The sequence below is a fragment of the Oryzias latipes genome, chromosome 13 (genome assembly GCF_053564925.1).
Source record: "Oryzias latipes strain Hd-rR chromosome 13, Olatipes_Hd-rR_3.1".
Lineage (NCBI taxonomy): Eukaryota > Metazoa > Chordata > Actinopteri > Beloniformes > Adrianichthyidae > Oryzias > Oryzias latipes.
This window is the reverse complement of record NC_136249.1, coordinates 14453368-14469151: the sequence shown is the minus strand read 5'-3', so window position 1 is coordinate 14469151 and position 15784 is coordinate 14453368. Positions and strand designations below refer to the sequence as shown.

The 15784-nt window shown below is 38.8% G+C and overlaps 2 protein-coding genes across 5 annotated transcripts in view; both read left to right on the top strand.

Annotated features, from left to right (window-relative positions):
• Positions 1–284: 284 nt before the first annotated feature.
• folr (folate receptor) lies at positions 285–4001 on the top strand. Its single transcript, XM_004075753.3, has 5 exons — positions 285–534; positions 2790–2920; positions 3037–3225; positions 3360–3495; positions 3677–4001. The coding sequence occupies exons 2-5, from the start codon at positions 2792–2794 to the stop codon at positions 3949–3951; spliced, it is 729 nt and encodes a 242-aa protein (XP_004075801.1). The 5' UTR covers positions 285–534; positions 2790–2791; the 3' UTR covers positions 3952–4001.
• Positions 4002–8875: 4874 nt separating this feature from the next.
• The window catches only part of inppl1a (inositol polyphosphate phosphatase-like 1a), a 34659-nt gene continuing 27750 nt past the window's right edge, over positions 8876–15784 (top strand). For 3 of the 4 annotated variants that reach the window (XM_078956506.1, XM_023961493.2, XM_023961494.2), the window contains exon 1: positions 8882–9435. In XM_078956506.1, coding sequence (XP_078812632.1) covers positions 9254–9435 — 182 coding nt within the window. In that variant the 5' untranslated portion in view covers positions 8882–9253. Of the gene's footprint in view, positions 9436–15784 lie in introns of all 4 variants that reach the window. The other variant, XM_023961492.2, reaches the window with a different exon arrangement.

Genomic DNA, 15784 nt, shown 5'->3' with positions numbered 1-15784 from the left:
CCTTACATAGCACACATCCAAAGTCAGACACATTTGTAGTAACAATTTAACCTCTTAGTTCAGCAGGTGAATGGAAAGAAAAATAAAACAATTGCAGCAGAAGCACGTCTGAACTCCCACATTTTTGCTTTCTGTTGGTCACACTGACATTTTATAAGCTCTGTCAGGGCTGTATTTGTGTGAAAGAGACAGAGAAAGAGACCTTGACTTAAGCCTGACTATCTACAAAATGCAATAAAACCTATCACACACTCTCATGAACAGCCTCCTTTTTTCTCACATGTGGGACTCTCTGCAGACTTTATGCGGAAAAAAGTTGTGTCATTGCAGGTTTTCAGATTTTAGATGGCTAGGAGAGGCATTGCTGCCGATCACACTCTCTCAAGGGCGCGACCACACACACACACACACACACACACAGACAGATGTGTGCAAAGTAATTCCTGTTTGGTCTAGAGAAGCGTGTTAGAGGTTGACTGGAGATCCTGATTATAAGAAGATCGTAAAGACGAAGTCTCTGCAGAATCTCTTAAGGTAAAGCGATACTTTTGTGTATTGTTTCTCCTCTAAATGAATTTGCACAAGGAATCCTGCTGATATGAAAGATTATGTTTAATTTGAGTGCTCAGCATGAAAAACATGCTCTTTTCCTGCTTGATAAAAGCAGAAGGCTTTAACCAATCACTCTGTGCCAGACTGTTTTCATACTGAGTTGAACAATTTACCTTTAGAACAGATTCATTCTTTCATGATTTTAGGCTAAACTTCTAACATTTTTAACAAAAAAACACAACCAGGAGTTTTAATTAGAAAAGCGTACTCCTTTAAATTTGATCCAAAACTAAACTGCCGGACATTTTCTGTGAAGATAACGTATTTTTAAAAATATATTTAATCTTCAATAGCTTCTGTAGATAACGTGAACATATCAAACCAAACCCTTCCATGAAGTGTCTAATTTCTGTGTGATTTTTTTTCATTCATATTCTAATTTCTTTAATCTCAGATAATTTTAACAAATTCATGAACTCTGTTTTAGGATTATCGGTTAGTCATGTTGAACTTCTATTTCCTCTGACATTTGACTTAAATTTCCTTAAAGATCATACTGTAGAACGTTAACATGGATAAGACAGTAATTATTTCCATCATTTTGTCATCTTTTGAGTGTTAAGATTTTATTGGAAAATTTCTACAAATACTAAATAACTTCAAATAAAACTAAATCTGCGAGTCAACAGTATTTTTTTATTCATAGCAAGGAGAGAGTCCAGATCATTCTCAGAGCAGAGCTCGGGATAAAGCTCAAAGCTTCACAGGACACTGCATTTCATTTCTTGTCAGTGTTCTAAGTATTAAGTGCTGATATGACGTACTTTACAGCCCACACTAACACAAGAACATTGCTAGCTAAGGGTTCAAAGGTTACTTCTTTTTGTACACTAAACTCATTTTAGCTGAATGTGTCAAATTCTTGTAATTTCTGTCAGTTTTAGATAATCTCTGTTTCAGTTTTATGACTTAAATGAAGCGTGAAAGACAGCTCATGAAGAGGACCTTGTACCAGCTGTTTTCCCTTTGCAAGTCTCTTGTGTAATCTAATAAAGGAAAAAAAAGTCAACAATTTTAATTTCTGGAAGTCACCCTTTGATACCACAGTTCCAGTAAATGTGCATTTTTACTCTACCATAAATAAAAAAAATGTGTTTTTTTATAAGAAATAAAAACTTTTACTTCTTTGATAAATACAACCCAATTGTTGAATAAAGAATTAATTTGAAGCAGATAATATGTTCATTGCAGTGTAAACTCACCAGCATGGTGCTCTGAGTCCTGGTTAAACAGGCAGCAGCTGGAGTACACAGCTTCCTCCACACACTGAACATCACCGTTTTAGACATAAAGTAGAAAACACAACTTCTCAAAGCTACTGGCTGAAAAAGATCTTTTATACTGATGCAGTATGTCTTTCATTTAACTAAAGAATTTCTCTAATGATGACCAATAATAACATCATCTTTGTTACGTGAAAAATAATCTGCACTTAATTACTTTAAATAGATGTTAACAGCCAGAACATGGTAACCATGTAAAATAAATTAAAAAAAGTTAAACTGATAAAAATTGTGTTTTTTGGTGTTTTAAACATGTTCTTGTGGCATTTTTCTGATGATAGAGGACATGTCTAAGGAAAATTCCGCTTGAATATGAATTTCTTTGTGTTTCTTTATTCAAATCACTGAGAATAATGAGCAGATGAAAAAAGGAAATTTTAATCATATCAAGATCAAGTCTTGAACGTAGAAAAATGCAGGTGATAAGCTCTGCTCCATTCTGATACATCCACTTGTAGATATACATCCATGTACGTCTTTGTTTCATGCTGGCATCTTGCTCAAAACTGTACAGCTGGATTGCTCAGATATTGCTTGTCGTTTTTGTTGCAATGGTAATAACAGGTTGGGGGTGTGAAGGGCTGCAAGCTAGAATGATAAAGCATAAACAGGAAGCTCTTATGGGGAGGGAAAGGGGGTGGGGTTACTCAGGTGAATTTTTAATGAATTTATGCCGCTCTACAGAAACTATGTCCAAAGGAACGACACAAGTTTGTCCATTTTTGCTGAAAACGGCATGATCATCATGAAAAGAACACTGGGAACGCTTTGAAAATTGATCAAAAGATGATCAGAGTAGGACTGTAAACATAAAAAGGGTGTCTGTCTGTCTGTCTATCAATTCCTCTTATGTTTTCTTGAAGACGGAACCATTAATGCCCCTCTCCTCCACAGTCATGAAGGTGGTCCTGGCTTTGCTGCTCACCCTGTCTAGCGATGTCCTGTCTCTGGACAAACTCAACATGTGTATGGATGCAAAACATCACAAAGTAGAGCCTGGTCCTGAGGGACAACTGTACAGCCAGGTGAAAGAAACACTCTAAGTATTCCCTTAAACAAAGATGTTAAAAAGCTTGTGGGGAGGGGGCTGTCAAAGGCTGTTAAATACTTTGTATTCTGCTTTTCTTCCTTCTCCTCCCAGTGTTCTCCATGGCGTGAAAACGCATGCTGCACTGCAAACACCAGCGAAGAAGCCCACAATGACAACTCCTACCTCTACAAGTTCAACTGGAATCACTGTGGCGCAATGAGTGATGCGTGCAAGAAACATTTCATTCAGGACACATGCTTCTACGAATGTTCGCCACACCTGGGACCGTGGATACAAGAAGTTTGTACAGCCCTTATTTTCTGTCTTTGAGCTCTTTTGTGCATGTGGTTGTAGCACTAGATGGCGTCACAGATCATGGCATTGCAGCTGTAGGAGGAACCCCCACACTCAGTCTGTTGTGTGCATATTGGCAGGCAGATCAGAGCTGGCGTAAGGAGCGTATCATAGATGTGCCTCTCTGTAAGGAAGACTGCGAAAGCTGGTGGTCAGACTGCAAGAATGACACGACCTGCAAGACGGACTGGCACAAGGGATGGGACTGGAGCTCAGGTAAAACTGATCAGATTCAGCTTTGTGGGCGCACAAAGCCACTTAGACGTGTGATTATTTTACAACACAAACTCGTGCTGTGCTCCAACAAAAAATATATATATTTAGAGAGAATCTATTTCACTGCAGGTATCTTTTCTAATTATTGTCATGATTCTCCTCTCTCCTTTTTCTTTCCTAGGTACAAACAAGTGCCCTGAAGGCAGCAAATGCAGTAAATGGACTGACGTGTTTCCAACACCTAAATCTATGTGTGAACAGATCTGGTCCCAATCTTACGTTTACACCACTTATACCAAATCCTCTGGCCGCTGCATGCAGCTCTGGTTCACCGGAGCAAATCCCAACAGAAAGGTGGCAGAGTATTACCTTAACAACTCCAAGGGGAGCCAGAGCTTTTCCCCAACGATGCTGCTCTTCCTGACTGTCATGGTTTTGACTGGAATAAACAACTAAAAATCCTCCTGTTTCACCTTGAAGAAAGTAATAAAGTGGTTTGCAAGGTTTGTCTGGCTTTCAGAGTATTGAAAATGAAAAACATGACAACTTATTAAAATAAACTGTTTTTTATGCTACACAAATTGCTGACTACCAGCGGTGCAAACTTGTCATCTGTAGAGGATATTCCTAAACTTGAATATCTCTAAACCTCTACAAAATACTGAATGAACTCCTTTGGGTATCTACAGAGGGCATTTGTGGCTTTCAATATTAATAAATGTGAAAGGATGGGGTTCTGGGAGTTGTAGTTTTTGGTGGCTTTAAAAATAATTTGACTAGACAAAATGTTTATTCTCTGGTGGTCAGGAGGATAAAACATCCCTGAAAAGGACAATTTTATAGAACAGACAGCGAAGTTCTACAGGATAGTTACAGTATGCATCATGTTACATGGACCAAATCCGATAAAGCAGCTCTGTTTTTTTCTCATTTTAACCATTATATTGTGTTCGGGTCAAAATTGAGCTATTTTCAAGTTTGAAAACGTGTCCATTTTGAGCCAGACACAACACAATGGTTAAAGGTCAAAAAAGTGGATTTTTTTCAACACATATGAACCAATTTAATGTTAACATTGGCAAGAAAGAGAGTTTTCATTTGTAAAAATTTGCCACATTTTGCTTTTCTTGTTTAGGTTAAACCGACAGATGAAGGAGAAGCCTGCTCACATCATTAAACCGTGTTTTTCTAACTTTTTTTGGGAAAGGGTTCAGTTTCCTTGAGAAAAACCTCAAGGCATGCCTCCAACTGAAAACATTGAAAAAGAAAAAAAATTAAAGCAGCAATGTATGGCCTTGCTTTTCGTATTTCTCCCCTACTCAGTGAAAAACCTGGACTTGTTTGGGTGAACACAGAGCTGATTTCCTGGAAAATGTTTTTTAGATCAATTAGGTGAAATTGAATCATTTTCCACAGTATATCTCATGATTTCTCAGGGCACACTGGTTGAAAAACACTACATTAAATTACAAGTTTAACACCCAAAAAATGAGGTGCCAAAATTGTTGGCAAACTGGAGTCTTGTAAAGTTAAAAGCAGACGTGTTTAGATCGTGAAACAGAAATAAAATCCTGCCGCTCTAAGGCCCATGAAGCTCTGCTATGGGTTGACTTTTCTCTTAAATGCAGTGTGTAGATCAGCTTAATGACCCCCTGGCACCCTCAAAGACCTCCGGGGAGACTGTAAAGCTGACCCTGGATCTGCAGGGAGAGAAAAGGCTCCTCTGCTGTGGCCTCTCTGAAGGATCACAGTGTCGCACGAGCATTCTGGGCCTGTTAGTGGTTAATGTGATTCAGAGCCCAGTAATTATGGGGCTCTAGTCCCCTGAGAGTCTGTGTGCTTTTTCTGTGTGACATTTGGAAAAAAGAAAAAAAAAAGCAGAGAAAACCTCAAATCATCTTTGACTTTTACATTAACTTTGATTCTCCTTCTTAAAATTTTTCTTAAACTTAGTTGTGATTGATTTTACAATAATTTGAAAGGATTTGACCACAAAGGAGGAACTAAAGATAAAACTGAGATATTGTTTCTATCTCAATCATTTACATAACATACAGAATACCTTGAAAATATTTTTTATCTGTTCAAAAACATTTATTGTTTTCTAATGTACTTTATTCTCTAACAGACAGACAACGTAACAAAGTACTTTTCTGTTGTTTTTGTATCAAAGTCCCTCAGTTGTTGAATCAGTGCTTCAAGCCTATGCTGCATCCTTTAGCCCAGCCTTTTCTGTCTGTTCCCCCTGCATCCACCATGTTTCCATGCAACTCCATAGCAAAAGGTTGGGACATCTAGGATTACAAGTTTCCTCTTAGAGAAGTGGAACAACGTCTGTTTTTTTTGCTTTTAAGTTGTAAAACTGGACATTTTCTCGTGGGAATCATAACATTTGAATTTAGGAGAGCTTTTGGAGCAAAGTTGTCAAACTGTTCACCTCTAAAGTTACACTTCAAGTTAGGGACATTGTTATTTGCATGAAAGCTTTTCCTATTTGGTGTGAATTCCAATGAACAAAAGTTCCCTTAAAGTTCTTCCTGTCTTCAAGGCAGGCTGTGTTGTGGAATACGTAAAATGATTTGCAGCTCGTGGGAGTCTTGAGATCAAAGTTTTTCCACAGGCCTGAAACAGAACAAAAGGAAAATGAACACCTGAAGCTAAATGTGACCCAAAGTGTGTTAAAAACAAAGAAGTTTGCTTTTTGGGTTAAAAATGCAGTACAGAAAATGTTTCTTAATTTATTTTATAGCTACGCTCTACAACAGCATAGCTATATAAAAGTTATATAAAAGACTTTTGACAAAGTTTGACCATAGAACAAACATATAAAGCGAAATAAAAGAATCTCCTTTAATGATTAATAGATCTTTTTTGCTTTAAAGGCATTGAGTCAGAACAAGAAATCCCTCATCTCTAAGAAACTCTGACCACAGCATCTACGAACATCTCAAGTTAATCCAGTTCACCACTGAAAATACATTCAGTTATTTACAGAAAATTCCAAGTCAATCAAGGACTCGAGTGTTCCTGAATAGGTTTTTTTAAGCACACCAAACACATTTGTTTTATGTTTTGAAAGAGTTGTGTCATCAGTTTATATCTTCCATTTTTGTTTAAGATTTCAATCTGTAAAAAGAAAACTGACTCTGGAACCTGTAGGATTGAAGAAACACATTTTCAAAGTATTAGAAGATGTATTAGAAAAAAGTATTAGAAACCAGAGCCTCAAATTATGTGTCACAGATGATTAACATTTTATAAAAGTATTTATTTACTCACTTTGGTCATCTTTGGATCTATTTTTAAAGCGTTCTCAGTGGTTCATTAATTCTGATTGTGCCGTTTTTAGACATAAATCCAAAAACCTGTGTTGTTTTTTGGTACATGGTTTCTGCAGAGCCACAGGAGTTCATTAGAAATTCACCTCTGACTTGTGGGTGGGACTATTGGCGCAGATCAACCCGCCCCCACTTCCCTTGCCCGTTGGTGAGACCTCTATGTTTACAAACTCTCCAGCCAGCTTGCAGCCCCTCACACCCGCAACCTAACGTTATCTGTGCCACTAAAATATTGAAACCATCCAGCGGTACAGTTCTGAGCCAGCTCAGACAAGACTTACTTGGATCTCTTCATTTACTTGTGGATGCATCAGAATGGAGTGGAGCAGGGAGTTTATGATCCTCTACCTGCAGCAGCAACAGAGGTTTTCAGAGTTGTTGTCATACAAGTCTTTGTGTGATATTGTCTCTTTGCTCACATTTGTAGGGAAATCAATGTGTTTAAAAGTAAACTTATACACAGGGACGGATGATGCTACATCCGAAAATAGCACTTACATGGCTGCAGACCCTGCTTCTATAAATACTAAGCTTCTCAGAGGTCAATTGCAACACACACCACCCTGTCTGACTCTCCCACTGTCTCCTACCTCTCCTTTTTCTTTGTATGCATGCATTTCCACACCACGTGTCAGGAGCCAGACACTGTGGGCAGAGAAAAAGGCTGAATCAGAGTAATGAGAAATGTTTAAACACCGGGCAGTCAGTTTCCTGTCATCTGGCAGCTTGGTTGCTAAGCTGGCAGTACCTCTTTATGTATGAATGTGTGTGGTCTGGAGAAGAATGGGGTTGTATAACCCCATTTCAGGTTTGTTGATAAATGGTTGCAGCTTCTGGAGGGGGCTGTAGGTTCTTGGAGAAAAACACAGGAAAACTGTGGCAATAATGATGGATTTGACATCACAGAACAAAACCAATTTAACAATTTTCACCTTTATGAATGGAAAGTTTTGGCCAAAGGGGATTTATACGTCATTGTATTGTCCGCCTAGACACACTGACTGAGATGTGGACATGAGAGGCCTTCAGGCAATTTTGATCATTTTGAACTCTTACTGGTCTTTAACTCTTTTTATATTACATGTACAGTGTGGTAAAAAACAAAGATGTTTCCTACTATGTGAAATGCTTACTTTTCTAAGTAGGTCATGATCAAGTTTGTACCAATACTTTGGATCTGAATTTGAAATTGGTTTATTTCAAGCAAACAAAAAAATACTAGAGAGAAAAAACTCTGTTTCTATACATACATATTTTAACTTTGGATGATTAATCATGACTTGACTGGAAAAAGTAAAAAAAAAAAATTATAGATAAATCCACATAGACGTAAATTATGCCATAATAATCATTCCTAATTATTAATTGACATATTTGTAATTATAGTATAAATACATGAAACAAAATCCATTACATGTGCTCTACATGTCACAGATTCAGGATCATTGTTATTTTTGTTTTTGTCAAAATCTGTGTTCTTGTCACAGCTAAAACAATTTAAAGTATGGTTATAATATTAATTGAAAGCTCTGTAAAGTGCATGATGGCTCCAAAGTTGGTATTCATTTTTATGTCAAACTGACAGTCTTACTTCTGGGTTAACAGAGTTTTTAAAGTAATATTTGCGGATCATGTTTATCAGGCACCTTGTCCTTCTGCAAGTAGGAAAGGGCACTCATTTATAAAAGTGTCTACTTCATAAAGCCCTGCCTTGGTAGTATTGTAGTAGATATATCCATAAGTATAAAAGTGAATGAGAAGACATTGAGTGCTATTTGCATGGAGTAACATCCATGCTGGGATTTAGAGGATAATAATCGGGTAATTGCTGCAGCAGCTGCAAGCAGAGTTGGTAGGATGTTTTATTTATAATCTGAGGATTGCTAAAAGAGTCTGAAATGAACTTCTGATATATTTTCTTCAACGTTTTCTGTGTTTTATGTACCATTTGTGTTCATCAAGTTAAAAATAAAAAAAACACAAAGGAAACATACTCTGCTTTCTGAAATAAAGCGTTTTGACGTCAATTTTAATGGGTGTTATTTTATTTTGAAAAATTCTCCACAGGAAGTGGATTTCTGGCTCTTCTGCTGCTCGTCCCCGACGTGGATGTGGGCTCTCCGGTGTGGATTTACATACCCTGGTTTCCGTGGGACTGGGAAGCGAAAGAGCAGGGTGGTGGTGTGCCGTTCAGGAACTGAAGGAAATGTCGCTAACAGCGTTTCTCAGGCTAAATATGAAATTCTAGAGGCGCGCCGTTCGGTTCCGCGCCTCCTCCTGCTGTTGTTCGGGCCGAAGTAACTTTCCTCCCGTACGGACTACTTTTTCTCGTCTGGAGGAAAGCTGGGAGCATTTTATTTTCTTTTGAGGGGGGGAGACGGGAAGCAGCTTGAATTAAACCCGGTTGAGGGGCTGTGGCCATGGCCGGGGGAGGTGGCAGTAGCGGAGGGGTTTCTCCGTTGGGGCCCGCTCCTCCAATGTGGTATCACCGGGACCTAAGTCGAGCCGCGGCCGAGGAACTCCTCGCGCGAGCCGGGAGGGACGGCAGCTTTCTGGTGCGGGACAGCGAGAGCGTCAACGGGGCTTACGCGCTGTGCGTGCTGTGAGTAACCTCTGCTTTTCTAACGGTTGAATGTGAGGCCGGCTTGCTCTCAACTTCTGAAATGCACACTACACCGGGCTAAAAGTTTTAACGCGAGCCCCGGATCAAACTGTTTACTTCCCCAGAGGGAAGTGAGTGGGACTGGGAGAGAGGAACTGCCCTTCAAGCCGCTGCATGGCTCTCTCTTTGCGGTGATCCCTGCAGCAACGCTCTTCTAAACACATTTGCATTCAGCCAGAGGGCTTGGCTGCAGAAACAAATGAAAACAACCCTTCACGGTGGCTCAGACTGAGTCACATAAACCGTGCACATAAAGACAAAAATGAGCATAAAAACATGGTAATAGTTTTATAGTTTAGACCCCTCAAGCTCAGCAATTTTATTCTATTAAAATACATAAAAGATACATAACCTTAATGGTAAAAAAAAACTAAAGTAATGTCTTTAAAGATCCACTCTGATCATCTTTTGATAAATTATAAAAGCGCTCTGAGTGCTCTTTTAATTATGATTATGCCATTTAAACCAATATATAAAAAAAACAAGTTATTTTCTAGGACATAGTTTCTGCAGTGCAGTAGAAGTTCATCAGAAATTACATTTCTGAGTTGTAGACCAGGACTGTTGAACAACCCCGCCTCCCTTCCTGTTGCTGAGAGCTCTCTGTTTACACACTCTCCTGCCAGCTTACAGCCCCTCACACCCCTAACCAACATTACCGGTGCAACAAAGATTGTAAGCAATATTGGAGCTATCCAACCGTACAGCTTTGAGTCAAATGCCAGGTTGGACGAGGAAAACAAAGACGTACATGTATCTATTTGTCTAAAAGTGGATGCATCAGAATGGAGCGGAGCAGAGAGATTGTGGCCCACCCAGCATATGATCCCGAATACGATCTTTTTCAAATGGCTTTTTGTCATCTGCTCCCGATTTACAACGATTCGATTAAAGAAATACTTAGAAATGTCATTTTTTAGCTTAATATTCTTAATAAATGACCTCCATAATCAGAAATATTCAACAATAGCATGTAAAAACACCAAAAACAATTTTTTGTTGGAGCAGGTCATTATAAAGTGTTTTGTTGAATCGTCTGTTTACAGAAGCTAAAGAGGCAGAAACTCTTTTTCTTTTTTGTTTCTTTTGTATTTACAAAAAAAGACCAGAAATATACCTTAAAATTATTCTTCTTTTACTTTTAGAGATGTTTAGATAATGATTAAAATGGTTCTTATCCAGATTTCTTTTTGATAGTTTGAAATAATAGCCTTTTACAGATGTAAAAAGGAGAAGTTTACTGCACCTTTTCATTCTTGTTGTGGTTGTTGGAACCATTGACTGTATATGAGAACTGGACAGAGTGAGTGTTTGTTCACTCATAGAAAACGACTTACTTCCAATAAAATGAAGACAATTCCGTCACCTTTTTGTCACGATATGGCAGTTGTCATGTAGGAGCCAGACAACGTCAGGAAGCAGTGATCGGTCCGAGTTGGGGTCTCCATGGTAACCACTTTGGCCAATGAGCTTAATTTAATAAAGTTCTTTGTGTCTACAAAGTTAACTGAGTTCTTAAAGTTATTTTTTCTCAGACAAGGTTTGTGTTTGCCACATACCTGACACGTTTCGGCGGAATCACTTCTGCCTTCATCAGAGTCGTCATCAGGTGGTAGTGTGTGACGTCTTTAAAAACAGATGGTTGTGACTGAGGCGGAGTCACGTGTCAGACTTTGACAAGTGACTCGGCCCCTTGATGTCCAATTTTTCTCTGGAGGATGTTACTCCAGGTATGAGAGAGCAGGCCCCCTCATCTTTGTGAGGGGGCCTTGATTTGTCCCATCTCATACGGGACAAATCAAATTCACCCATGAAGAGGAAAAAAACAATTGAAATCCGAAATCTAGAAATCTGTCAATCACACATTTTAAATGTTGGACATGGGGGCCAGGAGGTGCCACCGCCTTTTATTGGGGCATCTGGTTGGTTTAACTACAGAAAAATATGAAAAAAGGATAAGCAAGAGCATGTTAAAAAAGGTGTTGGAGCAATAATGGTTATTCTGACAAATAGAATGACTGAGTAATAGCTGTATATTTCTCCATAGGAGTCTATGGGATTTTGGCTTCTTGGACCAGCGGGTACTTCCTGTTTGGAACACCAGGGGGGAGGGGGTCACTCAGTCCAGTTCTCTTATCCAGTCAGAATCTGAACTGACAGTATTTAACAGAGGTTCCATGAACCGTGGAAAAGGGGTGTTGGCTTTTAAAGACAACACCACCGTGTGTCTCCTGCACAAAACTGTACATAGATTCACAGAAAAAAATAAAAGACCTCTAATCACAGCGTGGCTGATAGTTTGTGTACTTCAGCCGTGCATCATTTTATGTTTGCTGTTGTGGAAACTTTGTACTGTATTGTTCAATTCTGGATCCTTTCAGTTGTTTTTTTGGGGGAGAGGAGTAAAATCATCACTCAGATCTACAGCTCTTTTGGGATCATATACTTATTATGTAGTAGGACCCTCCACTCTTGTGAAAAAGGTGTTTTAAAACAGGTTTTTGTAGCATTTACTCATGATGGAGGACATATATTAAAGAATTTGTGATTAAAATTGCGTTTCTGAGTATTTCTTCATTTAAGTTGTGATGGGATCAGGAGCAGATAAAAACCCGCCGTTTTTAAATGCTCTCGGTTGTGATGCAGCAACCGAAATGAAAAGTGGCCGAAGTCTCGCTGCACTCCATTCTGATGCATCCACTTGCAGACAAATCGACACATTAGCATTTTTTTATTTTCCTCGTCTGAGCTGGCATCTGGCTCAAAACTGGACGGCTGCAATATTAGCTCCGATATTGCTCACCATTTTTGTTACACCACCAATGTTAGCGTGGGGTAGCGCGGGAGAGTGTAAACAAAGAGATAGTGGGATACCAGTGGAGGGTCACTTCAGCTCCAGTAGCCCCACCCATAACTCAGAAGTAAATTTCATATGAATTCCTGCCAGTCTGCAAAAAATAAATCTTGAAAAAACGACACATGCTTTTTGATTTTGGCTAAAAACGACATAATCATAAAAGACCACTGGCAATGCTTTTAAAATAGATAAACATGTAGTTGGAGTGGAACTTTAAATATTTCAGTCTATGTGATAATTGGACACCAAAAGCTGATTTCTAGAAACTCTTTGTGTTGTAGATTTATATTGAAAGACTTTCAGCGTTGAAGATTTATGAGTATCCTTTTCCTTTCTTTGTGATTCATTCCTTTTTTAAGTAGCTGTAGCTGTCAAATGTAAATTTAAAGGCAGAAAAAGACGGGCTTACAAAGTAACATAAACATCGCTCAAAGACAAAAATTTCCTTAAGAAAGAAAAGAGAATAGGCAAAATGAACCACATCAAGTGTGTTATTAGGAGGGCCTCCTTTATACCTAAAGTAAACAGCATTTTGAAACCACAAAGTAACTCTTTTTAATTTGAAATATGGTCTTCTGTACCGAATCAACATTAAAATTGATTAGTTAAACTTGAAAGATGCACATTTCAGCTGAGCTGTTAGCACATGGAACGCACATGTGGGAGTCATTCTGTGATGAGCAGTGGATTATTGAAGATGTCTTAGTGAAGTGTTTTTTTTTTAAGTGTCAGCTTTTTGTGCTTCACAACTTCCACATCCACTGTAACCTTGAGTTTACAAAACGGTTGCTGATCACCACTTTCATGTTCCTAAGGTGCTCTGTGATATTATTAACAGTTATTTATATGGATATATACAATTGATTTTTTTCTATTTAAGATTTTCCTTTAGAAAGGGCTGTGTAGTAACCATTAATGATGAGACAGTTCTCGGTTTCAAATAAACAGCAAAGTCGTGAGGAAATTGTTTTGTCGCATCATGTTTGGCTTCTGCTCACCCACATGCAAGACACTCTCAATATTTTTTCTAGCTTCTCGAGCTCCGTTACTTCTCTTTGGTGGATTGGTCCTACTTTGGTTTATTTTTCATTAACATATTCAGTGTTTCAGTGATGGCCTGGTTAATCTGCATGATGAAGTATTATCTTTACCCTTTAAAACATTTAAATCTAAATGTATGCATAGACAGACTGCTGTACACTGTATGTGTGTCACAGAGCCCATATGTTTGTTCCTTTAACCTCAGCTTTAGATTGTGATTTGTGGTTTTTGCCAACAGAAACTTTGTATCTAAAATAAATCTAGCAAGATTGAGTTAAGATGACCTTTGACTGTGAAAGACATAAACAAAATGCAGGGCTCCAGACTGCGACCATTTGCTCGCATTTTGCGACCAAAATTTGAGACTGTGCGACTGAATTTTACATCCAGTCGCACATGCGCGACCAGTAAATTTGCCTCCCCCACCCTCCGTATTTTTTTATTCATTAAACGTGGAAGCGGCCCGTCAATGATCAATGAAATGAGCAATGAAATCATCAATGAGACGCGAGCCCACACGCACGCAGACAGACACACACACACTCGTGAGACTGGAGCACACGCGAGCGCACACTCGCATGTCATTGAGTGATGCCTGAGGCGGCCAATGCGTGTGAGAAGAATAGGGAAAGTCACTGCAAGTGGCTAAAATATGTGGAGGGGCGGGGCCTAGAGATAATCGAGTGCGCGTTAACGTCTGTGGGAAGGAAACGGAGACAAATCATCACAACCTGATATGTGCGTCTGAGCTATGTACAGCTAGCGAACTATTGATTCGTTCTTTCGACCTGCGGCTAGTATACCAGTGCCAGAGTGTACAGCAGGGGTCTCAAACTCGCGAAGCAAACCACGGCTCTCATGCGCGGCTGTAACGACAGCACACCGCTCCCGCGGGAGATGGTCAGCTGAGGAGCATAAATGTCCCACACCTACATGCGTGACAACTAACGGGGCTCGAACATAAACACGTGTGAGCGACAACACGATTTAGTCTTAGACGCACTTAAAACACGTGTGGAAAATGCAACGATAGACGTGTTTAAGATGAACCAGCGCCGGGGGGGGGGGGGCATGAAGGCGAAGCTGCAACAGGAAGTTGGAGTTGTCCTTAACATTCAATTTAATAATTATGCCTCTCCCCCTAAGTTTGATCCGTGATATTACATCTTTTATAATTATTTCAATGTTTTGTGATGTATGTAGCCTTTTTTTAATCAGTTGGTATTTTAAATTATTTTAATTGATCAGTGAACTACAAAAACCCATCAGGACGCATGTCCCATAATGCATTGTTTTGTAGTCTGTAGGGCAGCTTTCAGTCAGTTCAGTACTAAATTTCCAGCTGCGTTCGCTCAGGTTGGGGTCTTGCTTCCGCCCCTTTCTGGTGATATTTTGGTTTTGATTGACAGGTGATGTTAGAGCAAAAACAAAAATATGTCTCACACCAGGTGATCTGTGCAGCGTTACGTCCATCTGGGTGATCTCAAATTATTGTGCATCTTGGCTGAACCTATTTGGTGTCGCCAACATGAATTTCCATCCCCTAATGTTTACATACATTTAAGTATTGTTCTTAACTGTGAAATGACCGAAAGGTTATTACGGTAATCACTTGTTACTAAAAACTTTTTTTATTCTAAATTTATGGTATTTTGTTTACTATTTTTTTCTGTCATGACAGCGATGCTGCTGTCAGTTTACCTTCTTGTTGCATCTTCAAAAGTGCAGAATAAAATCTGACACTGAATTTGAAAAAGCAGATTGTAATTTTTGCATCTATAATTAAAGTATTTATTTACTTTATTTATTTTATTTAGTGTATTTATAATACAGTGGAAATTAGAAGATCTGGTTTGCATGTTGATTTATGGTATGCGCCCCTAAATTTTCAGGTTGTGCCCCTAAAATTTTCATTTAGGGGCCACAGTGCTCCTAGTGAAAAAAGTTAGTCTGGAGCCCTGAAATGTGTGTAAAATCAAAGCTTTTTACTCATTTCTGTAATGAGTACTCATTTTACTAATTTCCGTCGCAATGCATGCAACTTGATTTGGCTTTTCTTCTTAGTGCTTAAGATTTTATAGTAACCTGTCAGGTAAACGGTCACTATCCTGTAAAGCATCGATTTATCTTAAATAATAAATGCAATTATAATTTTCATAAAACTATCTTGTGTGAATATTTCCGTTCTAAATTCCTGACTTCTATACTTAGAGGAACTGGAGGAATTACTTTCATTTGTAAAAAGGCTTCAATGAAGAAATCTGAGAATCCCTTCAGGCAACGAAAGGTTATATTTCAATCCCTTTAAAACTTTGTCTGTTTGACCACAAAAAATTGATTATGGTAATAGTGTTAGGTGGTCTGAAACAAAAGAGCACAGAAGACAATAGT

Bases quoted from the DNA above. Each gene is read 5' to 3' on its own strand.
- folr (XM_004075753.3), top strand. From the start codon at position 2,792: ATGAAGGTGGTCCTGGCTTTGCTGCTCACCCTGTCTAGCGATGTCCTG. The intron at 2,921-3,036 runs GTGAAAGAAACA...TTCTCCTCCCAG, and splicing joins AGGGACAACTGTACAGCCAG to TGTTCTCCATGGCGTGAAAA. The intron at 3,496-3,676 runs GTAAAACTGATC...TTTCTTTCCTAG, and splicing joins GGGATGGGACTGGAGCTCAG to GTACAAACAAGTGCCCTGAA.